Genomic DNA, 24,836 nt, shown 5'->3' with positions numbered 1-24,836 from the left:
AAAACATCAATCAGAATGTAAAATATAAACAAAGCAGTAACAAAAAAGCAGATGACTTTAACATTTAAAAAACCAAATCGCAAGAAAAAAATAAATAATCAGTTGCTCTAGTGCGACCACCTTGTATGAACTCGCATTGATACATACACATGTAAGTACTTTCCGGTAAAGTTGGTTAAATAAGAAACAAATTTAAATTACACAAATCTGACTTACCATTACTCTGCTTATACGAACCAATTGGCTGATTCGCGTCCTGAAATGTCGTTACATCGAACTTTTCCTTGTGCGCACTTGGACCGGCGAAAACTTTTTCCATTTCCGAATCCAAGAATACCTCGTTTGGATCCTCATTCCCGGTGGACTACAAAATAAAACCAATAAGTAATTATTCATTAAATGCTGATAGTTCACTTAGCAAAAGTAAGTACATATATGCACTTATGTTTGTATGAATATAATCTTAACAAATTTATCAGTTCTTCTATTAATGGGCCCAAAATAGCAACCGTGTACCACAATGCACACGACAAGACAGATGAAGCCTAGTCACGCGAAAGATGAATCAAATCGAATATTGACTGCTGTGAGGCTTTGATGTTCATCATCAAAATGTATAGCTTGCGGATGAAGCTGCACGTTGCAGCAACAATTAAATGGACTGTCTAGCATGCATGTATGTACAGACACAAATACACATATGTACTTACATATATTTATATGGGCAAAAACATGAGTGCATGAAGCCGCACATTTCGATAGAATAGCGTTAACTTGCTTGAGTGCAATATTATTAGTGTTATTTCAATTGAGTGAATGGCAGGAACGCATACAAGTCACATGACTTAAATTTATTTTGCGTTGGACTGTCTGGCATTTTGCTCACTCCTCTAACTATTTGTTTACATTCGCTAATTCATTCGAAGGTAAAGAGGTCTGCAGTTAGTAATTTTAAATGATTGCATGTTACATAAGGAATGCTATAAATTTGATATAAAGACGATACAAATTTATTTATGTTTACTGCACTTGGAAAAATAATATAGTATTAAAAGTAAACGACAAAGGGTGCTCCAAATACATGTATATATAATTTTTTAAATGAGGAGCGTACTTTTTTATTTTTGTTTACGCAGTTTTAAATTCAATCAGCATGGCTCGTTGGTGCACGCTAGTCATTGTAACGTCAGCTCCTTCCTCATTTCGAAAGAAATAAGGGCCGATAATGCGTCAGTGCTTTGAGAACATCACGATAAAAAATATCGAGTATTCGTTTTATGGAAAGAAACTCTCAACTCCGTCAGAAGAAAAAATTGTCAAAAATTTATTTTTTGAGTTTCTTGAAACTTGCACTAACAAAATTCAATGTACTTCAAAACTGCATACTCGAAATTTTTCTAGAAATTCCTATTAAAAAGTTTGAAATTTTGATGAAAATTCGCTGATTTTTATAAAATTCGTACACAGTTTGAAATTTCCGTTATTTTGGTTTTGTTGTAGTATAAACTAAAATTTTATAAAAAAAATACCTAAAATTAAAACTTAAATAAATAAATAGTTAAAACCTCTCAATATGTGGTGTAAACATTTTTTTTGGCGCTGACTGTATCTATACAAAAATGCTCAGAACACTGACTAGCAACCTTCGTTCGACCGTGCGCATAATAACTCGAGCAAAAATTTATATATTTCTATGAAACTTGAGCGAAACCGGTCAATAACCACGCCCACCTCCTATATAACGCCAATTTTCAAAAAATAAAATAAAAATAAAATAGTCTTTCTGTTATAAATGAAACGAAATATTCTAAAATTTAGTACAAATTACGAACCTAAAAAAATCAATAGGACGCAAGCAAAATTTTTGATAACTACTAAGTTGTCTAAACTTGGCACAAGTATTGCACCTCGCCTCATTTAGATCTGACATTATTGATATTGTGATCAGGTAAAACCAAAAAACATGCCCACTCTTTATAAGTCAAAAAATTTCGGTCCGTCCATCCAAAATTAACTTTTACGAAAATGTGAACTATATAAGTTATATAAAGTTCGGTCCGGGCGGACTTTAAACTTCGTTACTTCTTTACATTTATTAGGCTTTCCCCTCTTTTTCTGCAAATTACAAAAATTCCATTTACGTCATGGGTGATACCTCTATATACAACTTATGTTTAGAATAGACGAGTAATGCACACCAATGTGTCAATAATTGGCTTTAATAAAACTAAATTGATATTTAATGGCTGGGGAAACGGAATTCATGAGAAAAACAAAAAGGTTTCGACAATTCTGACTCCGCATTCTATAAAATGATAAATGGTTTTGACTTGTCATATTTTAACTAAGTAAAGTACCCTTACGAATATGTACACCCATACATATGTATGTATGTAACGGGTGATTTTTTAGCTATTACCTTTTTAAACAGTTGGTTTAAACACCTGACGCACGTTTCGTGTTTTGTTTCACTGTCAAACATCTTCAGTTTGGTCTATAATTTAACCATGAATCGTCTTACAAACGAACAACGCTTGCAAATCATTGAATTTTATTATAAAAATGTGTGTTCTGCAATGGGTACGTAAATAAGAACAATTGTCGATTTTGGAGTGAAGATCAGCCAGAAGAATTGCAAGAGCTACCAATGTATCCAGGAAAGGTCACAGTTTGGTGCGGTTTATGGGCTGGAGGTATGATTGGACCGTACTTCTTCAAAGATGCTGCGAATCGTAATGTAACTGTGAATGGTGAGCGCTACCGTGAAATGATATCCAACTTTTTTTTGCCCAAAATGCAAGAGCTTGACTTGCTTGAGATGTGGTTTCAGCAAGACGGTGCCACATGCCACACAGCACGCGTAACAATGGACTTGTTGAGAGGCGAGTTCGGTGAACATTTTATTTCACGTTCGGGACCTGTCAATTGGCCACCCAGACCGTGCGTTTATAGGCGTTATAGATTTTTTTTGGGGTATGTTAAAGCTCATGTCTATTCAGACAAGCCTGCTTAAATTAATGCATTGGAAGACAACATTAAAGCATTTATCTGTGAGATACCGGCCGAAACATTGGAAAGAGTATGCCAAAATTGGACTAACCGGATGGACTATTTGAGGCGCAGTCGCGATTAACACTTGCATGAAATAATCTTCAAACATTAAATTATATGGATTATAATATCGATTTTAATAAAAATTTCATGCATTTTTCTGAATTTTACGTGTGTTCGTTTGAAAAACTTTCCTATAGCTCTTAAAAAATCACCCTTTACATATGAATGTTTTAAAATTGTGGTATATGTAGTGAAAATTTCTTAACAGACGCCGGTTGGTGTCCTAATTAAAGCTCAGTTTCATCAGATTTTAAAATAAACTTTAATGTAGGTCTACCGTGTATGTAAAAATAAAAATATTAGGAGGTTGAATTAGTTTTAAAGGTGACACACAGATGGCGCTATTTATCACTTTATCGCGTTGGCAATACTGAATATATATTCATGACAAAGCCTCACCCCTAGGCTTTGTTTATCAGTATCTGTCATTTCGCTGAAGTATAAACAACGCAGTGTTTTCGTGCTCCGAGTATGTCAACTTTCGTGCCGTCGAAACGCAATTTGCGGGAAGCTTTGCTTTTCTGCTTCAATTTGAAAAAGAATACAGCCCAAGCCCGTGAATTGCTGCAGGAGGCCTACCCAGACCATACTCCGTCGATTTCAACATGTGAGTACTAGTTTCGACGATTCAAAAGTGGTGATTTTCACACCGAAGACAAGGAGCGTCTTGGCCAGCCCAAAAAGTTCGAGGACGCGGAATTGGGGGAATTGGTATACGAGGACTCGTGCCAAACCCAAGAAGAGCTTGCTGAATCATTGGGCGTTGATAAATCAACCGTTTGCAAGCGTCTAAAAGCGATGGGAATGATCCAAAAGCAAGGACATTGGGTCCCGTACGAGTTGAAGCTGCGCGACGTCGAACGGCGATTTTTTACGTGCGAATTGCTGATCGAGCGACAAAATCGGAAGGGTTTTTTGGAACGCTTGGCTGGGAAGTGTTACCCCACCCGCCGTATAGTCCAGACATAGTTCCCTCCGATTATCATTTGTTCCGGCATATGAGTCTCGATTTGGCGGACCAGCGGTTCTCCTCGTACGAGGCTACCAAAATATGGGTTGAGTCATGGATAGCCAAGCAGCGGCCAGAATTTTGGAGAAACGGCATCCGGAAATTGCCCGAAAGATGGGCGAAAGTTGTAGCTAGCGATGGCCAATACTTCGAATAAAATATTTTGTCCCGTTTTTTCACAATAAAGCCCCAAATCTTCGAAAAAACCTTTAAAACTAATTCAACCTCCCAATATATTCTTCCAAAGTTTTAAGTCAACTTAATACAAGTTAAGGAGATAAATCTTTTGCGACTTTTCACTCACTCAACTTTTTCGACTTGAGGTGTCATATTTTTCTCCAAAATTGTTTTTGAAGTCAATTGACATGATTTCTCAAGTTCAAGAGGTTATAGTCCAAGCTGTGTCATATGCAATTTTAATGAAATTATAATACAATACATTAATATAGGCGATGTCGTGTCTGCTCGTTTGGCCCTTCTCGTGTTTTCGCAAATCATATATGTTTGTACCGTGTCCAATTGAGAAAGAAATCAGCAAAGCATAATAAAGGGTGATTAAGTTTTAAGGGCCGGTGTTGATTTTGAATAAAATACATTTTTTTAAGGAAATTATTATCATTTCTCTCTATTATGATAATATTGGTATGGCTCAATTACGTGTGGAACAAAATATCGGTCAAATGGCCGCCGCAACCTCGGCGGCACACTTCCGTCCGATGGTCCACATTTTTGATGACGCTGAGGCATAATTGAGATTCTATGCCATTAATGTGCCGAATTATCTCATCCTTTAGCTCTTGAATTGTTGCTGGCTTATCAACGTACACCTGTTCTTTCAAATAGCTCCAAAGAAAGAAGTCCAACGGTGTCGTTGACGTTTAGGTGTGGTTCACATTCAACATCAGCCCTTGAAATTAAACTCCCTTTATTATCTATGGTTGACTTACAAGCCAAAACACTTTGAGACAAGCAATGGTGTGCAATCGTCAAATAAAGACCTCTATCACTCAAAATTATAAATAAAATAATTAAAGTAAAAAATTATGTAAAAATAAAATTCTATTCTAATTTTACGCCACTTTGCATAATACTTGCTATACAGCTAGACGCGACTTATAGGCTACGCTGAAATTTTTATGCACAGCTGGACTTCTTTAGTTCTAAAATATACTTATTGCTCTTAGGTTAGGTTAGGTTATGGTGGTAGTCGGTCTTCATGACCGGGAACCTCATTTACCTTCCTTCGTGGAACCATTTTGTGGCTCTTATGAAACGTAGTATTGATCCCAACCCCACGCCAGACAGCTCTGTAGGAGAATTAAAAAAGTATTTACCTAAGCAACCTGCTTTGATTTTAGCTAGGGCTCGACAATTGCAAAGGAAGTGCTCAACTGTTTCTTCCTCATCTCTGCAACTTCTGCAATATTCTTGGGAGTAAACTCCTAGTCTTTAGGAATGACTGCGAAATAACCAGTCTGTTAGACACGTATCTTCATTTCTGTTGTTTATTTATTAGTTTGGTATGGTACTTTTACCACTGAGCAGTTGAAGAGCGGTACCAGCTGGTGGTATCAGAGGAAGAGGAAAGCCTCCTCTGCGTTGGAAAGATCAGGTGGAGAAGGACTTGGCTTCACTTGGTGTGTCCAATTGGCGCCGGTTAGCACGAGAAAAAAACAATTGGCGCGCTTTGTTAAACTCGGCCAAAATCGCATAAGCGGTTATCGTGCCAATTAAGAAGAAGTAATTGTAGAGCAGTACCTTTTCTGGCTAGCTCATCACCTTAACAGTTTCCCTCAATATCTCTATGCCCCGCAACCCAAATAAGGCTGACCTTGAATACGTCGCTAATATCATATAGGGCCGCCCGGCATTCCTGTGCAACCTTCGATCTTAGTATAGCCGCATTCATTGATTTTTGTTACGGCGTGCGTATTTAGATATGTAGCCACTTCTTTTATAGCTAGAACCTCTGCTTGATAGACGCGGCAGTAATCTGGTAGTCAAACGAATAGTTCAAGTCCTAATTCCTCCTTATTACTCTTACACAAAACAGTTTTACAAATAAGACATATTTTTAGCAATCAATTTTTTTTAGAATATTGCTTGTTTTGAGATTTACTATATACTACAAAAAAAAACCACATAACTGAAAGTTTCAAACTTTCTATAAAATTAAAAAAGAATTCAATAAATTTTAATCAAAATTACAAACTTTTTAATCAGAATTGAATATTGGTTTGTGGTGGCTCAGAAATCGCATTGATTTTTTAACATTATTTTTTGCATAAAACATATGTTCATAAATAGAAAAATGCTCAACATCATATACAACAAAATTGTTTATATGTATGCACATCAATCCTTTGACTTGCCAAAACGACAACTCAAGGGCGTGTTAGAGTCGCGTTGTTTCATTTATCAGGAAATCAAATAACAGTGTCATTAACCGGCAACAAACAACTTGTACTATTTACCCGCCAGTTTCACAAGTGTCAATTGCCACTGTATCACTAGCGTTGTAACTAGCGAATCGAGTAACTAACCACTCTTCTAACTCAAGGTAATGCAACGCGAGAGGAGTTTAACTGTTTTTGTGCTATCACCGCAGTGAGCCACCAGCTGATAGTTAACTTACTCCTTGTAATATTATTATTGACGTTTATACTTTATAAATATACTCGTACATATAAAGATTCACATATATTTAAATAAATAAACTGAAATGGCTTAAAACTGTCTTATGGTCGATCCTTACCTTCTGGCCGATGCTACGACTACTACCATGGCGGTTAACTTCTGGTTCTTTCTATGATTTTATCGACATACTCGACTGAATTTCACGTAATTAGCTGTTACAGCTTTTACGGCACCATAAACATCATTCCCAACATCCTATAACTCATAACTGAATGGAACAAATAAAAAACTGCAAACAAATTTTTGAGTTTGAAATGTCATATTGACAATGAGATAAACTTTAAAATGTTTGATCGATACTTTCCGAGATATCGGTCACTATAGACATCTACGAGAAAATAATAGATTTCTTTCCCCAAACTGATATATTCTATACACATATATGTATGTATTGTATATAGAAACACCAGTTATTAACCCGAAATCTTGTGTAATGCATAAAAGGCCCAATTCAATTACGTGCGCACATTTAAATCTAAAGTGTCGTGAAGTAATTGTTTTTAGTGGGGTGTTTATTATTGTATAAAAAACAAAACAATTATCTTGACGTGCACGTGAGAAAACATCCAATAAGCCATTTAAAGAAAAGTTAATTGTATAAATGTACATACTGTACATATGGAGGAAAAAATTATGACAATACCGGCATTTAAAACGTCTTATGAGAAATCGCAAATATTTTGGAAAAATCAATAAAAGAGAAATAGAAGGGGTGGCAAGAGAAAATAGTAAGTTCGAAGAACTAAGAAAAAACATTTTCTTATTATCTGATCAGTTTTAACTGACTTCGTATTTGCATATGCAAGTGCATAGCTGTGATGATATTGTCAGTACAATTGTACTTTTTCCCGTAAATGCAAATTATAATTTGTCGAGGTTTACAAAAGATGCTTTTACTTGGACACGCATTTTTTAATTTTTTTTTCTACATAAGAAATTTTGGCCTCCTCTAGTTGGGCTCCCAATCCGTCTATTTAATTATTGTACCTAAAATATTTATCCGTTTAATTATTGTACCTAAAATATTTATCCTAAACAGTAAACAAAGAAACTAATATACAAGTCTGGTACCTAAAACAGTAAGATGAGGTATAAGTATGAATACGACTGTCAAATATGTTGGGAGTCAGTCCAGTATTAACATAGTGTTAAGAACTACCCTAAAATTTAATTCATAAAAATAAATTTTTATATTTTTCCAAAGTCAAGCAAGTCTTTGACTTTCTTCCAAGTCTTTAACTAGCGTTAGTAAGTGGCAAATAGATGAAGCAACTGATATATCAGGGAATAGTTATATTAGTTGTTTAGGAGGTACTTGCTAGCAGCGAAACTTGCTCGATAACTTTTTAATGCTTTCAGATGCAAATTTTTAGTCAATTTAGTCGAGCAGAGATGTCGTGAATATAAGAGCACTAATATATATGTAGGTATGAATATTTAGAGCATTTACAAGGGTGTCGTAAGTGACGTATTGTTGTATGTTGTAAGCTTTAAATTGGTAAAAATATGTTTAGGGAAATCGCACGCAATTACAAAATTTTTGGTTCTGGTTTCGATTCCTCTCACCGTTAAAAACTTTGAGACATAAGACATTTGTGAATCACCTAAGCGAATATAATAAAAAAAGAAGATTTACTTGTATTTTTTGTACCAATTAAAGCTTTTGTAGAACTTTTTCGACGAGCTTGTGTACGTAAATAAAAAGCAACTCTTACTCAACTGAGGGTCTTGCTTAGCCTTGTTTTCTAGAGACTTGAAAACATCACACATTCGCTTGGGGCGAGTACAACAATTTGAGAAAGGAAAAAGCAAAGTTTGGCAGCTCGAGGGCAGGGCGATATTATAGCAAGAAAATAAAACATCATTCGTTTTTCTTACTTCTCTGCATTCGAAAATTATTAAAGAAAGTATCATTTTCCATTTTATTAATTACTACCATGAAACTTTTTGTTCAGGGTGTTTTCTACTGTGGTTTTTTAATTTATGTTGTAACATGAGTAGAAACAGCAAGTCGTTTTCCTTTCTCTTTACTCTTATTAAAGCGATTGTGTGATTTATTTCCGCATCTTCAGTTGAATGAAAAATATTTGATGGCACAAACTTAAAACCCAAGTAAATCTGCAATGCAGTGCAAAATCGACCAAGTGTTAGAGCTGAATGTGATACTACTGCTCTAGTCAGTTCTATTGGGCCATAGTGCACTGCGACTTTTGATGTGGTCTTTTGTACTTTACCATACCTAAACTTACCTACTGCAGGGAAGCTTTACATTTTGGATGTCAACCTATGTAGCTAGGATCTCCATTATTATTACCGAGTTTAGTAAACTATTTTATTTCCGAATTGAATTTTTATAATTCTTCATTAAATATTGAATGTTCCACTCCTTCGTTTATGAAACAACGAATTATATATAAAATATGCAACTGTTGAATTCAAATAAAAGTATTTTATTTGAACTATTGAAGTGTTTGGCACCTCACCATGAGTGCGGTAGTTGGTTTATTAGATTTCATAAAGTAAACAGTGCATTATCACTGCTGAGGGTTTGTAGTATCTGCGTGGTCATCTACGTTGTTATTTGACTTATCAGTACTAGCGTGGTGGCTGACGAATGATATTACAAAAAGAGGGAGGGCAATTAACTTCCTCCTAGTGCATGTTAACATTAAACTCCGCAGTTGATTGCACGCAAAGTCGATTGGCGCGAGACTAGTCATGACTACCGATGTTTAGTGAAATCCGCTAATTCAGAACTAGCTGCGTTCACTACAAGGTATGCTTTATGTATGGAAGTGTGTCTGCTGCCCATATACAAATATTTCTTAGGCTAATTACTGGCAAAAGCAAATATTTTTTTACATTTATAAATAGAATACCGCATAGGTAGGTATTCTTTTTTTATTTATGTTAGGCAGAAATATGTAAAAGATAAACAAAATTGTCATTAGGTCACGTTCATTTGTCTATTTGTGAGTGTAAATATTATTGTTTTTGTTTTCTTTGCTATCGAATTTTGTATTGCAACTTTAGACACAAATGTATTGCAATACCGTTTCCTTTTATATTTCCTAGGAACTAAGTTCAACAGACAAAATAAAAACGTTGGCTCTTATTTACGAGGCGCGTTCAACAAGTATCACAAATTTTGTGTTTTTTCAAATATTTTTAACACACTTTTATTAGGTCGGGTTGTATGTATGTATGTATGTATGTATGTAACGGAATCTTTGAGCTTAATTTTCACTGGCTTCTAAAAATCTGATCGACTTGAAATTTTGCACACCTATCAAGGATCGATGACAATGCAATAATTTGATAAAAGTTTTCCATTATCCTTATTAGGATTGCCAGGATTAATATTTTCTTCTTTTTATTGTGGGCAAAAAGTAAGGTGAATTTGGTTGTAAAATGAAAAATCTTTATTTATTCTTGTAAATCAGTTTCTCAGGCTCCCTCCACGAAATAAGTGCTTCATCCCGATTACTTCCTTATCACGGCCGATAACTGCATAGCTTTAGACTCACAGTCGATAAGAAAGGAATTAAATATAACACGAATATATCGAATCATTAATTCACTGACTGCAATGATAACAATAATTTTCATTCATAATAAAAAATAGTTAAAAAAAAATAACTAAAAAACACGCTTTTTTGCTGATCGAACTAAAAAGTAGAAAATAAAAAATAGTTTAAAAAAACTAAAAAACACGCTTTTATTGCTAATCGAACTAAAAAGTAGAAAATATATTTTAATGACAAAGGGACCTATAATGAAGTAATAGCAAATCGAACGATCAGTCAAAGTCAACTACCTCAGAACAGAATTATAACAAAAATTAAGATACAAATAGAGTAATTCAAATTAGAGTTAAAAGCGTGGGATGCTTGATATAGTAAATATTATAATCATTCTATTGGCAACTATCTATGTACAGAGGGTTATGAAAGTGAAGCAAAATGCATCCGACGCTTTTAACTCTAATTTGAATTACTCTATTTGTATCTTAATTTTTGTTATAATTCTGTTCTGAGGTAGTTGACTTTGACTGATCGTTCGATTTGCTATTACTTCATTATAGGTCCCTTTGTCATTAAAATTTATTTTCTACTTTTTAGTTCGATTAGCAATAAAAGCGTGTTTTTTAGTTTTTTTAAACTATTTTTTATTTATTTATTCATTAATATCTATTTGGTTCCCTTCAAAGTAATCCCCATGAGGCATTGTGTACTTGCGCCAACGTTTTTTCCGATCTTCGAAGCACTTCAAAAAATCATTTTCTTTTATCTTGTTTTTTGCCAAAAAGTCGCGCACAAGCAACGATGTGTGAGCAGGGGCGTTATCGTGGTGCAAGAGCCAATTTTTGTTTTTCCACAAATCTGGTCGTTTCTGGCAGATTGCTTCGGCCAAATTGTGCATAACATGCAGGTAATATTCCTTATTGACCGTTTTACCTTGTGGCAAGAACTCACGATGAACAACGCCCCTGCAATCGAAAAAAACGGTAAGCAAAACTTTTACATTCGACCGAACTTGGCGCGCTTGTTTCGGTCTTGGTTTGTGCGGCAGCTTCCTTTCAGATGATTGAGCTTTGGTTTCCACGTCATAATCATAAACCCAGTTACGACCCTCTGGATCAAATTTGAGTCGTCGCGGACAGAGTCCAACATCTCATTAGCAATGTTCATGCGATGCTGCTTTTGGTCGACGTTGAACAGTTTTAGTACGAATTTTGCGGCGACCCGTCTCATGCCCAAATCATTGAAAAAAATCGAATCGCACCTGCCAATCGATATATCTACGTCTTCAGCAACTTCTTTAATGGTGATTCGAGGATTGGCCAATACTATTTTCTTCACTTCATCAATTTTTTCGTCTGTTGTTGAAGTGCTCGGGCGTCCGGCACCGGCACACTTTTCGTCGTTCACATTTTCTCGGTCTTCTGAAAACATTTTGTACCACCTATAAAAGTTACTCTGGTCCAAAGTAGCTTCTCCGTATGACACAGTTAACATTCGGATGCATCCGCGCATTTAATTTCGTTTTACACACAAAATTTGATACAAGTTCTTTGATCCATCTTTTTGAATAGGTAAAAATCGACGACGAGCCGAAACACGTGCAAGCAAAGCAGCTGTCAATAATTAACTGAACATTGAAAATGGCCGAACTCGTCGGTATGAGTGAGAGACATGAGACATGAGACCAACATGTCACCACAAAAAAATCGAAATTCGAATATACTTAACCTGCGAAAATTCAAAATTCGCGATACTTTTTGAACACACCTCGTATTTAAATAATATTTTAATATTGGCGCTTCACAATGCGCTTTTTATACATACGTACACATATGCTTATATGTATATGGGCATTCAAGTCCACAAGGTGTGTGTCTTTCATAAAATAATCAATGAGAACTCATACAACCCGATATTATTATCTCGGAACCCAGAGGATGGGCGAGAACGCGTAGATAATTCAGTAAAAAATGTACCCGGAACTCGTCAGCATAACAAAAACGCATCAATTACTCATTGCATTGATATACAAGGTTTTTCAGTAAGAGCGCTTCAACTTTTGAACTTTTTTGAATAAAACACAAACGGTTTGACTTTTTTAACTAATTTTTATTTTATTATCGAGTTTGAACATATACATTTAAGTATGAAATTCGATTTCTTTTGCATGACCACCGCGTGCACGTTTTACGAAGTCCAATCGTTGAACCCAATTTTCGACCACTCTTTTGCATAAATCGGCCGAAATTCCAGCAATTTCGCGTGCAATATTGGCTCTGAGCTCACAAATCGTCGCCGGCTTGTTACTGCAGACCAATGACTTTACATAACCCCTAAACGGGACGGCTTGTTAAATGGACCGTAAAATGGCCGTAATGCTCTTAAAGTAGCAGCAACAGAACGATTATTTCATAAAAAATTTGCACGATTTGCAATCGTTGCTCAAGTGTGTAGCGTTCCATGATAAAATGTATACTAATGAAGTTTACAAATGACAAGCGAAAAATAAAAAATATTGCGTCGTTCGCCCTCCCTATCGGAAAAAAGTTGAAGCGCACCTATTGAATAACACTATATATTTCAGAGTAACCAATACACAAACAATAATCCAATGCCTTTGCTAACCTTTAAATTTTCCTTTATCAACTCCATCATATCCAAATGTTTTCTGGGAATTGGTAACGTAGAATAGAAACCGTATGAAATGGAACGGGTTAGATATTATTTTTGTTTAAATGTTCATTTGAAAAATAAAATATTCCATTTTTGTCGGTAACATTTTTCTGCGCCACAACATTTTGCTGAAAGTAAAGCACCCCAATGGGATTAGCCGGAAACAGTTGATCTGGATTACAGCAGTTCCTTTCTTATACGACTCCTTTTCTTCTACATACAATATGTGACTTTGAAACAAAAGCACTCTTTAGCGAAAACTCGCAGTATGCTTAGTATCATACATTACAAAACCAATATTTAAGACAAAAAGTCAAGTATTGAGTGCTTTTTGACTTGTGGTTTAATAACTGAAATGGCAAACTGTATTTATTAACTGTATTCAGTAAGGTTTGTCAGGGCAAGTCATCGTTGAACGCTAGAATAAAGCTTCTAAATTGTGGAAAATTACTTAGAAAAAAAAAAAATAAATCTGTTTGCGCAGTTCATAGACCTATGGCGGCCTCATCGCTCCTTCTTTCTTTCGAAATGTGGAAGAAGCTGCCATTACCCTAAACGGAAGTCGAGGACATTTGGTTCCAACAGCGCAACTTTTGATATAGCGCACCAGTACCCTCCACAATCGATTTATTGGACCGATCGAATGGGCCGTGCAACTCGTGGCTATGTAACTTGTAGCTGCGGCTGAAGTATGACGGATATCATATTAAATAAAAAAAAGCCATGAAATTATCTATCAGGGTATAATAAAAACAAAATATTATTATATTAATTTATAATTATATTATTATATTATAATATATTTTGTATTATCATTTTAAGTTCTCAAGCTCTTAAAAAATCGTCCGATAGTTCACCAACCCAAAGTATTAAAACAATAACCGTTGCAAGCCGACAATAATGCACAATGGGACGTTAATGACCCATGAACTTAAATATGTGGCATAAAACGGTTATATGCATATGCATATGTAAGTAGTGCGTTTACTTTGGTTGAGTGAAAATCAATAATATGTACTTAAACGCTCTTTTCAGAGAGGAAGCGAACACAGGTTTGAGTTAGAGAGGAAATGAAATGGAATGGCTGTAGAGTCTGTAGCCTACATATGTATGTATAAATTAATTATAAATTTGTTGTAGCCTAAAAGGTTTTTAGTTGCAAAAATATGTGGGCACCCCTTAATTATTTAATGTATTTCACAATCAGGAGTACTTTTACTGCCCTCTGGAGAGATTGAACACTTAACGAATTCGTATATTCAATTATGACAATAACTAAGATGAAAAATCGGCTGACAAATGTTAGTCTTTTTCGGACTTAGGACAATATTGAAAGATTCTGTTGAGCTAATATGGACGTCGAAAGCATGAACCTTAAAATATTTATGGAAAATATTGAATTCGAGGAAGTTTTCCACTATGAGTTTCTCTCACCCGTCGAAATACTCAATTGAAACCTCGATTGTCAACAAACGACCAAATGCAGCAGGCGTTGGCATATAGGAAACGTGTTAAGTCTATACAGGTATAAAAGCGAGCCCGAGGCCCGGTAGCTCGGACGGGAGCTTCTATCGCATCTACCATGTACGAGTAGTACAGGTCTGAAACCACGCGATTAACATCCTTTAGCGCATTTGAAAAATTCCCTTCATGTTACAAAACTCGCAACTGGCCTCAAGCCAACCTTGTAAAAATTAGCTGGTCAAGAAACGAGTACTTCCTCAAATGCTATATCATGAAATTTCTTTCAAAATCGAACGAAATGATCGAGCGAATTCTAAATATCTTAATTTAATCGTCGCAATACATCACCGGCCGCCGTAGCCGAATGGGTTGGTGCGTGACTACCATTCGGAATTCACAGCGAACGTAGGTTCGAATGTCGGAGAAACACCAAAATGAAGGAACAGTTTTTTCTAATAGCGGTTGCCCCTCGGCAGGCAATAGCAAACCTCCGAGTGTATTTCTGCCATGAAAAAGCTCCTCATAAAAAATATCTGCCGTTCGGAGTCGGAGTCCCTCCATTTGTGGAACAACATCTAGACGCATGCCACAAATAAGAGGAGGAGCTCGGCCAAACACCCAAAAAGGGTGTATGTATGTATGTACAGGGTGTATGTATGTATGTACAGTAATAAAATGCTCAGAATATTTTATTTGAGTTAATGAGGAAAAGTAAGGACAAAAAAGTAACGGCCTTGTGTTTAGTTTTTTGTATTTATAATTACTCTCAATAATAAAAAGGAAAACAATTTCACAATAACTTATTCACTATTCACAATTTCTCAGCAAGTGGAGTAAACTTTTCATAGCTTGGCTGTATTCATACTGCTTTTTTGATTTACCAACGCTTTATAAAAAAATTGTTTCTGTAGAGCTTAAGTTTGTTCAGCTATAGAATTCGTTTAGTAATTAGAAAGCTATATATACTATTCGAGGGACTTCCATAAAAATAAACGACACTACAAAAAAAAAAAACAAAGAAATAGATATGTTCATAAATCATTCGACCGGATAAGCGTGACAAAGCAATAACGATGAATCAACAAGAATACGTTTATTACACTATATTTACTCAAACACGTGCTAATACAAACTTACATACGAATTCACATTCGTTTATATGTACATATCCTTCATATTTCATTTTATTCGACGGGAAGTCAATATTCATTATTGCCCAATACTCAATATTTCAATGCTTCTTATCATAGAAAATGCAACACATGTTTGGGTTAAAGAGCCGGTTGCATAAAAATTTGCGTTTAGAAGGTATTAAATGAATGAATGAATGAAATTAAATTAAACAGGGAATGGACTTAAATCTAAGAGAAACGAAATGGCATGAAATAAAAATAAATAAATCAGAAGATATGAAATTAAATGATATGAAATCAAAAGAAGTAACATCGAAGATATGAATAAAAAGGGATATACCAAATATTAACTTTATGGATATACACATATGCTTTAACTTTTCCAAACTTTTTTCACAACCACATTAGGCACAGGCTTGAAATTCTAGATACAAAAATGCTTTATGGTATTTTACTTTAACGTATGCACGGCCGCCGTAGCCGAGCAGATTTGAGGTTGGCTACTTATTGCACAGTTGGAAATAATATAAAGTGGCTGCTGCAGCAATTACTTTCCCAGATTTCTCAGTTTGGCATACATTTTGAAAGCACTCTCATCACAACATCTGGAGACACCTTTAGTGTATGAGCGTGACGAAACATGGATCCTTACACAGCACAGTGGCGTATAAAGAAACTCAGTGAAAGGAGGGTTAGTTTGCTCGAAAATATTTTTTTGTAAGCTCGATCATATTTAAGTACATATTTTAAAACGAATAATGTATGTCTATTAATATACATATATATTACATTAAAAGCAAGTAAGAATGTGAACAATTCGGCCCGGACAATTCGGTATACTCGCTCGATTTTCACTGTCCATTTTTTTAATATTTTTCGTTTATCGGAATTCTTTTTGCGTTTATTATATGTAATAGATGTGAGTAAGTTTTCTTCGTTCAGGTTTTATCTTCTTTTGAAAGGTACCTCTGTATGTGAGTTGGGTGTGAATGATGCAATCAATTTTGCTTAAGTTTTCGAGCGTACGAATGAACGGGCACACTAACATGACTAAGTTGAATGCTTTGATTATGCTGAATATTTTTGGCATATATCACTAAGTATTACTATTTTCTCTCTCCTCTTACTCCTTTGAGGATCATACGAGGCTTTTCCAGCGTACGCGATTAGATGCTAAAGTCTTAGCATTGCCCCAGCTTGCCTTTATGAGGTTAGGAGTGGTCATAATTTTCAAAAAATTGGATGTTTGCATTTTCTTAAAGTATAATATCTTAAAAACATTGTGTTTCAAGTGAAATTTCAAGTGAATCCGACAAATACATTTTGAGTTATTCAACAATTAACGAAGGGCGCTCGGGCGATACATAAATCCATAGCAAAACTTTAAATGCGTTTTTCTCAAAACTATGATTTTTGACCTGGTGATCCCTGTAACTTTAAAACCGCTTGATAGATTTAAAACATAAAAACTCGTGCCTGATAGAAGAATTTTTTTTTTTTAAATTTTTTAAACAATTAGTTTTTAATTTCAATTAATTTTCGAAAATTTGAAAAATATTTCCTGAGCCCGCTATATTGTTAATTTCATTGAAGCATAAGATTATCTATTAATAAAATTAATTTCTCTTGTCCGATTGATTTTAGATGAATCTCCAAGGACTTGTGATTATCACTGTAAGGGGCTTCTGAAGAAACGGGCTCCTCACAAACAGCGTTAACTTTTGCAATTATGAATTTGCTTTTTTTTTAATTTTGATAAAATGAAGTCGATGTATTAATGCTATGTTCTTATTTTTGTTAAATAAAGCAAATGACTTGCAAAACAATTTTTGGAAATCATAATTTTTTCGGGCCTCTGACTACCCCTTACCCATTATGGAAAACAAAACATGCAGGATGGATCTTTTCCTGGTGTTCTTTGGCCGATATCTGCCTCACATATTTTCACGTACAACTGTTATAGGCATAAGTGGTTGGGCAAATTATGCCACCTAAGAACCCCCCTCTAAAAACTAGGCCCTACACAGACTCGTAAAATTATATCTCCTAATTTTGTGATATCGTTAGAAATATTCCACTTGCAATGAGTGAATGAACTGCGAAGGCCATGGTTTAGTGTATTTGTGTGTGACATACCGGCAGTAGATGTCAAGCTCAATTCTCACCGTGAAAATCAAATTTTTTTTTTTTTCCAAACAACAATCACCCACTGCAGGCACGAAAGCATTTTCTATAAAAAAAAATCACCTGTCATACGCAGTAGTTAAAGTACTCTCAGAGCTCTCCGTTTATGGGATAACAAACAAACCGCACATCTGACCAAGGAGTGGTTCGGCCTGAATTTCTTGCCAAAAGCTGCAAGCAAAGTTATCGTGAAATTACTACGGTACGGAATAAATATTGTAAGTATTTATCTTTGTAATTACTTTTACACACAATACACTAAAGTATCTTTGTATGTATACACTAGAAATACAATTATTGGATTACTCAACTTTTATATGCTTGAATGTAAGGAAGCCACATAATCACTGCAGAATAGAAATTGTTTGAGCAGAAGTAAAGGGCGTAGAAAACTTAGTTCTATTTTTTTGATTGAGCTGTTGACCGTTAAGTAAAATATGGCGCGCTTATACTCTTTTGTTTGATATGGTGAAAGTCCAGTGGAATAAACTTAATTTAGTTTGTTATGGTTCATCTCAATTGAAAGCATATTCACCTCTTGAATCGGTCAACAATAGCCAACTTTGTAAACAACAAGTGTGTATTATTTGTCTGCCACGAAAAATGCCAAAAGTGAAAAAAGAGCAAAATAAACATCTAAGTTCCTTTTTCTGAAAAAGTGAGTAGTAAAAAGCTTATTTTGTCTTTTGAAGGCGAAATGAAGGACTAAACTTCAAATGTAAAAAAAAATCATTAATCAAAATTTTTCTAGAAACAAGTGTCTCCTTATTATTTTGTCTTTTCAAGGCGTCATAAAGGACTTATCTTCAACTGTAAAAGAAATCATTAATCAAATTTTTTCTTGAAATAAGTGTAATCTCATTATATGCCGCCATAACAGCACATGACAATATGTAACCTAATATATAATATATAGACATATATAGGTATGTATATGTATGTATATATATATATATATATACATTTGGCGCGTACACCCTGTTTGGGTGTTTGGCCGAGCCCCTCCTCCTATTTGTGGTGTGCGTCTTGATGTTGTTCCACAAAAGGAGGGACCTCCAGTTTCAAGCCGACTCCGAACGGCAGATATTTTTATGAGGAGCTTTTTCATGGCAGAAATACACTCGGAGGTTTGCCATTGCCTGCCGAGGGGCGACCGCTATTAGAAAAATGTTTTTCTTAATTTTTGGTCTTTCACCGAGATTCGAACCTACGTTCTCTCTGTGAGTTCCGAATGGTAATCACGCACCAACCCATTCGGCTACGGCTGCCGCATATATATGTACATACATATACATATCTATACATCTATATATATAAAAAGAAGTTACATTTCCTTGGTAATCTTATAACTCAAGAACCGTCAAACCGATTGACACAAAAATTTTAGAGTTCTTTTCTATCTTTGAGGAGGTAGTTTGTGTGAAGTTTGATTGAAATCAGTGCAGCCGTTCCTGAGTTATGACATTTTATGTGAGTAATGGTTTCCTCTCATACGAAATGCCTGTATGGGAAAAACAACAACAAATACACAGCCGCTTATGAGCGTTTCTGTTGTACTGTTGTGGTTGTAAGTGTATTATATTAACATTAATTTTGGACGAAAATATAATGAAAACTGGATCATTCAAGCAACTGGAAAAACATTTTTAACTTTATTTATATATTTTAGCATAATTTATTTAGCGTAAAAAATTGAATCAAAGTTTAATTACAAGTTTTTATCGGCTCTTTCACCTTACCTGTATATAGGTAACCACCACAATCAAATTTTAAAAAAGTACAGAAAAGGCTATTGTGACATCTTTAGAAAGTATGTTGAATGAAAAAAATCAACTAATTCAACTGTTTAAACATTTTACGAGTTCTATAAAGAAAACTTAATATGAAAAATTTCTTGCGATATAAAAAAAGCATTTTATGTATGGTGGTGCGAAGCCCACTGGGAAATGCTAGTTATATATAATGAAAGAGAATGATATGTTTAGATATTTTTTAACAATTACAGCTAAACTCAAATCAGCTAAACAACGTTCACCCTCTCATTTTGTCGAGGGTAGCAGATGCCGCATATGCGCCTGGTGCGAGTACAATAGTTGGAGAAAAGGAAACGTTTCCCTGTGAAAGTAATGATTAGAAAGCGAAAATTTGACAGCTCTGGCGAGGCATTGCAAGAAAATTAAATACCAGACCTCAATTGCACGATTCCACCTTTTATCCTTTTGGATGAGCAAGTAAACTTTAACGTTAAATATGCTTCAAATAGTGGTATGTATATGTATTTTAGAAGACGCGAAATATATTTTAGGGAATACTTAAGATGATACGTATAATTTATAGAAATCACTTCATATATCTCAGATTTTTTTTTCAGTTTTTTTTATTGTCTAATAAAATTTGTAAATATGGGCATGGAAAAAGGAAAAATATAAGTAGATCTCAACGATTTTTCTTTTACGTAACTTTTGCTGCATAATTTTTAAATATTATATTAAGCATGAATTTTTTTATAAATTTTTTTTAATGAAAATTCTGGTTCCTTTAGCATACACTTAGCAATTATGCAAGTAACTACAATTCGAGTATTTAAATCCTTCAATCGCAGTCCACTTAATCAGCTGTCACATTTCATATTCAGATAAAGAACCTTTAATATGAACTTTCCACATGTACAAGGTCAGTAAGTCAGATGTTGAATATCATGCAAATATCTTTGAAATGACCTTAAGAATTGTAGTCAAGTCAGCAAAAACTTGCACACACACATTCATGGCAGAAATTGAATTCAAGCAATTCGGATGCTGACACAGATGAAATTATTTGAAGGTTCTCTTGAACGAATCCTTCTTATTCCATTGTCATTGAAATTTCTTCACAAACTAAACTATTCTTCTACTCTTGCTGCCTTGACACATTTACATGCGTACAATTATTGTTTTAATTCAGTTGGATGATCTTCAAAAGGAAACTAACGAGCTATTCCAGAATAGCTGGCAACAAATTACCCAAATACAAAGCTACAGTGCCGAACAAAACTTTCCGCCAAAAGGCAAGTGCAAGAATAAACGGACAAAAGATTAACATGACCACATTTTTGAATGCCAAACAAGATAAAAAATTATGTAGATAGTATTATCAACATAAAATAGTCGCCAAGAAATTTAGAAATTTATAAGTACAGTTTGTGACCTTACTACAATAAGTTTTTGCAAATCCATAAGTTTTCATCAAAACATTAGCTTTCATCTATTCATTAGCTTTTAATCATTTATAATATTTCACTAACCCGTATGCTTTCATCTATTCATTAGCTTTCATCCATACATAAGCTTTCACAAGTTCATTAGCTTTCATTCGTCCATAAGCTTTCACCAGAGTATTTAATTAATTATTTCATAAAAAGAGAACAAAGAAGAAGAGAATGGCTTAGAGTTTAATTCCTATCAAGAGGTAACACATATTGACAATACTGGGATGAAAACAATTTAGAAGTAAAACTTAAACGACCCGACTCTTACGTGGATGGAGAAAAACAGAAAGGTGCAGCAATAGCTCTTATGAGCAACATGAGAGTGATGAAGGTGTCATGGTATGGAACTGCATGCAAACAAGTAAACGGTCAAATCCTTTTTTGGAGAAGCAGCCACAAGCATGAATCTTAACTAGATGCTTAACAGTTGGTTGAAGTTGGCGATTATCAGCAGTACACCAGGACCGACATACTCGCCTATAAAGAAGTTCATTCGTGAATATTTCCATTGTCTAATTCCGTTCTGCTGCATGGGAACTATTCGGAGTTCAGCGAACGCAGGTTCAAGTCTCGGTGCATGAAACGCCAATATGAAGAAAATGTTTTTTTCTAATAACGGTTGCACCTCGACAGGAAATGGCAATTCTCCGTGCCTATTTCTGCCATGCAAAAGCTCCTCATATAAAATATCTGTCATTCGGAATTGGCTTAAAACTGAAGATCCCTCCATTTGTGGAGCTCGGCCAAACTCTTAACAGAAGTGTAAGTGCCATATATATAAATTTATTTTTAATTCCATTCTGATTTTTTCATAGCCATGCAAGTATTTTTTCAATGTCTTCTAATGACGTGCATAATTTAAAACGACGATACGTTTCGATTAATGTTCTTCCGATCTTGCTTTGGGCTGATCCGTTTTGGGCTTCGTCTTGGAAAGTCGTCAACTTTTGTAACTTCAGTATACCAGTGCAATTATTTATTTATCAACGTTCTCAATTTTTTCCCCCAATATTTTGTTGCAGATGCAGGTAACATTTGCGGGCCTCCAAGGTCTGCTCTTAAGAAAACTGCTTCAAATCATTTTGCATACGGGTTCGAAACGAGTTCGTAAGTAAAGTACAGCTTCTAAATATCTCAGAAAACTAACAAGTTGCACAACACGTATTTCGAAAGGGATACTCCTATTTAGCAGCATTCAATTTTTTTTTTAACGGCACTCCAAATGTGAATTTTGCCGGTCACGCTTCTATTAGACAGACTTTATTACATTTTACTAGCATTCCTGTTCATATGAGATAATCATATTTTCCTTTCTAAATTAATTGCATTGCTTATCATCCAACATAGCATTAAGTTACAGCAGAGTAAATGCAGAATAAAACCGTTAAATAATAAATGTAATAACAAGTGACCGAAATAAAGTACATATGTCGTTGCTGTATTGGTGGTGTTACAAAAACGAGCAAACCAACAAAAATAAAACAAGCAAGCGAAGGACGAGAAACAACAAGTAAGGAAGTGCTCAATTCGGTCCGGTTCGTCCTTTATATACCCACGCAGCAGACCGTTAATTTTTAGATTCAAACAAACTCATAGACAATGAGAGTTTTAGCTATTCTATTTTAATCAGATGGACAGACGGAAATTTAGACTGAACATAAAAAAAGTGGGTGTGATTTCTGACCGATCTAATAAGAGGTTCTTTCTAATAGCGGTCACCCCTCGGCAGGCAATGGCAAACATCCGAGCGTATTTTTGCCATAAAAAGTTAGTCAAAAAAAACTATTTGCCGTTCGTATTCGGATTGAAAGCTGTAGGTCCGGTCCTTAGATTTGTGGAACAACATAAAACCTAACAGAAGTGTTCGCGCCCATTATTTACTTATTTTTTAATGAATATTTATTTTGGATCAAAATGAGATGGGGATCAATACATGTACCAAGTTTGAACGAGTTTTATTAAGTCGTTATTGAGTTAATATATATACGCATTTATCCAAAAATGTGCGTGGCAATACCCATTTTTTCAGAATTGGACATGCCTCATATACATTTTTTGGTTACATCACTTTTAACAAGTCTGAGTAATTTTGCTTTATTTATAATAGAAAGTTCCCGTTTTCTTTTCCTTTTCAGAAATTTTCCATTACATGGAAGGTGGCCTCATTGCCCAAATAAAACTATCTTGGGAAAAACTCAGTATTTGCACCATGTTTCATTGTAATATTTTAAATTTTACCCAAATTGTGCGCACGGATAAACAGCCGCTCGGACGGTCATGACTAAATCGACTCTTCCCTGTATTCTGAGCATTTTCGTATAACATATATGAGTACGTCTATATCTATCTCGATTTCCTTACATACAACCGTTATGTGAACAAAAATATGATACGCTTGCGCTCGTTAATACGTGGGCATAAGAAGGAAGAGCTAAAATTTAATGATGGCACCTACTCACATTTCCGAAAGTTACGGTTATATACACCGTTTCTTGTTTGTAGTTGCTGTTGTTGTTGTTTTTGCTTACAATGTCTGCTGTTTTTTACGGTTGCCATTATTTATAGATAAATGTACGTATGTATGTATTTATGTTTTTATTGCTTTATATTCGACATTTTCGCTGATTTCGTTCCACAGCTGTCTAACAGTAATTTAATGTCTTTATATCTTTAGTATCCGTTTTCTTGCCCAAAGGGTAATTTTACTAACTGCTTAAATGTGCCAAGCCGAACTGTCGCCGCAGTAAGGTGATTTGGTTATAAGACTTTGTGACACATGCACATGTGAGTGTATTTGTGATCACATATTTGTATATATTCTGGTTAATGTTATAATATGAAAATGTTATTATTTTTTTTTTTTACATACTTCTTTTGTCAAATAAGAATTTTCTATTTAAAGCAAAACCTTTTCAAGGCCAATAGAGCGGTAAAGTGAGCTTTCAATTTGCATATGTACATATTTTCACATAGCCCATAATACCTGCGTTCTCCTTACAAATATTTTTAAACTGATTAAATAAAAAAAATTAATTGATTAAGTAATTAAAATAAAATAAATTAAATATCTACTATTGATGAAATTATAGTTGAAAAAATATTTTAATTATTTATTCTGTCATTATATTCATATGTTACAAAAACAAAAAAACACATGACGAAATTCCTCACTTTATTTTTTACATACCGGTAAATAATTATATATGTATAAATAATTGGCGCGTACACCCTTTTTCTGGGTGTTTGGCCGAGCTCCTCCTCCTATTTGTGGTGTGCGTCTTGATGTTGTTCCATAAATGGAGGGACCTCCAGTTTTAAGTCGACTCCGAACGGCAGATATGTTTTATGAGGAGCTTTTCCATGGCAGAAATACACTCGGAGGTTTGCCATTGCCTGCAGAGAGGCGACCGCTATTAGAAAAATGTTTTTCTTAGTTTTGGTGTTCCACCGAGATTCGAACCTACGTTCTCGCTGTGAATTCCGAATGGTAGTCTCGCATCAACCCATTCGACTACGGCGGGCGCCGAATTACGAGACCATCGTCGAATTACATCATCAAAAATTGTTGAAGAGGTAAACAAAACATTTAAAAAAGGCGTTTGTGTCGAAAGTACTAGAAAAGTTTTACGTAAAGCTGGACACTGTAGATACCGTAGAAGGCCATTTATTTCGCTTGTGATCAGAGGGAAGCGTATTGAATTTACTAATAATTATATAAATAATCCTCTGGAGTTTTAGAAATAAATAATTTTTTCAGACGAAAATCAATTTTATATTTTTGTGACTAGAGG

The 24,836-nt window shown here is 34.8% G+C and overlaps 1 protein-coding gene across 3 annotated transcripts in view; it reads right to left on the bottom strand.

The window, feature by feature from the left end:
• Positions 1-24,836, bottom strand: part of LOC129243087 (anion exchange protein 3-like) — a 194,955-nt gene that overhangs the window by 33,947 nt on the left and 136,172 nt on the right. For all 3 annotated transcript variants that reach the window (XM_054880197.1, XM_054880199.1, XM_054880198.1), the window contains one exon: positions 217-364. In XM_054880197.1, coding sequence (XP_054736172.1) covers positions 217-364 — 148 coding nt within the window. The remainder of the gene's footprint in view (positions 1-216; positions 365-24,836) is intronic.

Source organism: Anastrepha obliqua, chromosome 3 (genome assembly GCF_027943255.1).
Source record: "Anastrepha obliqua isolate idAnaObli1 chromosome 3, idAnaObli1_1.0, whole genome shotgun sequence".
In the NCBI taxonomy this organism is placed as follows: domain Eukaryota; kingdom Metazoa; phylum Arthropoda; class Insecta; order Diptera; family Tephritidae; genus Anastrepha; species Anastrepha obliqua.
The sequence above is the reverse complement of the archived record's forward strand: the minus strand, read 5'-3'. Positions and strand labels throughout refer to the sequence as shown.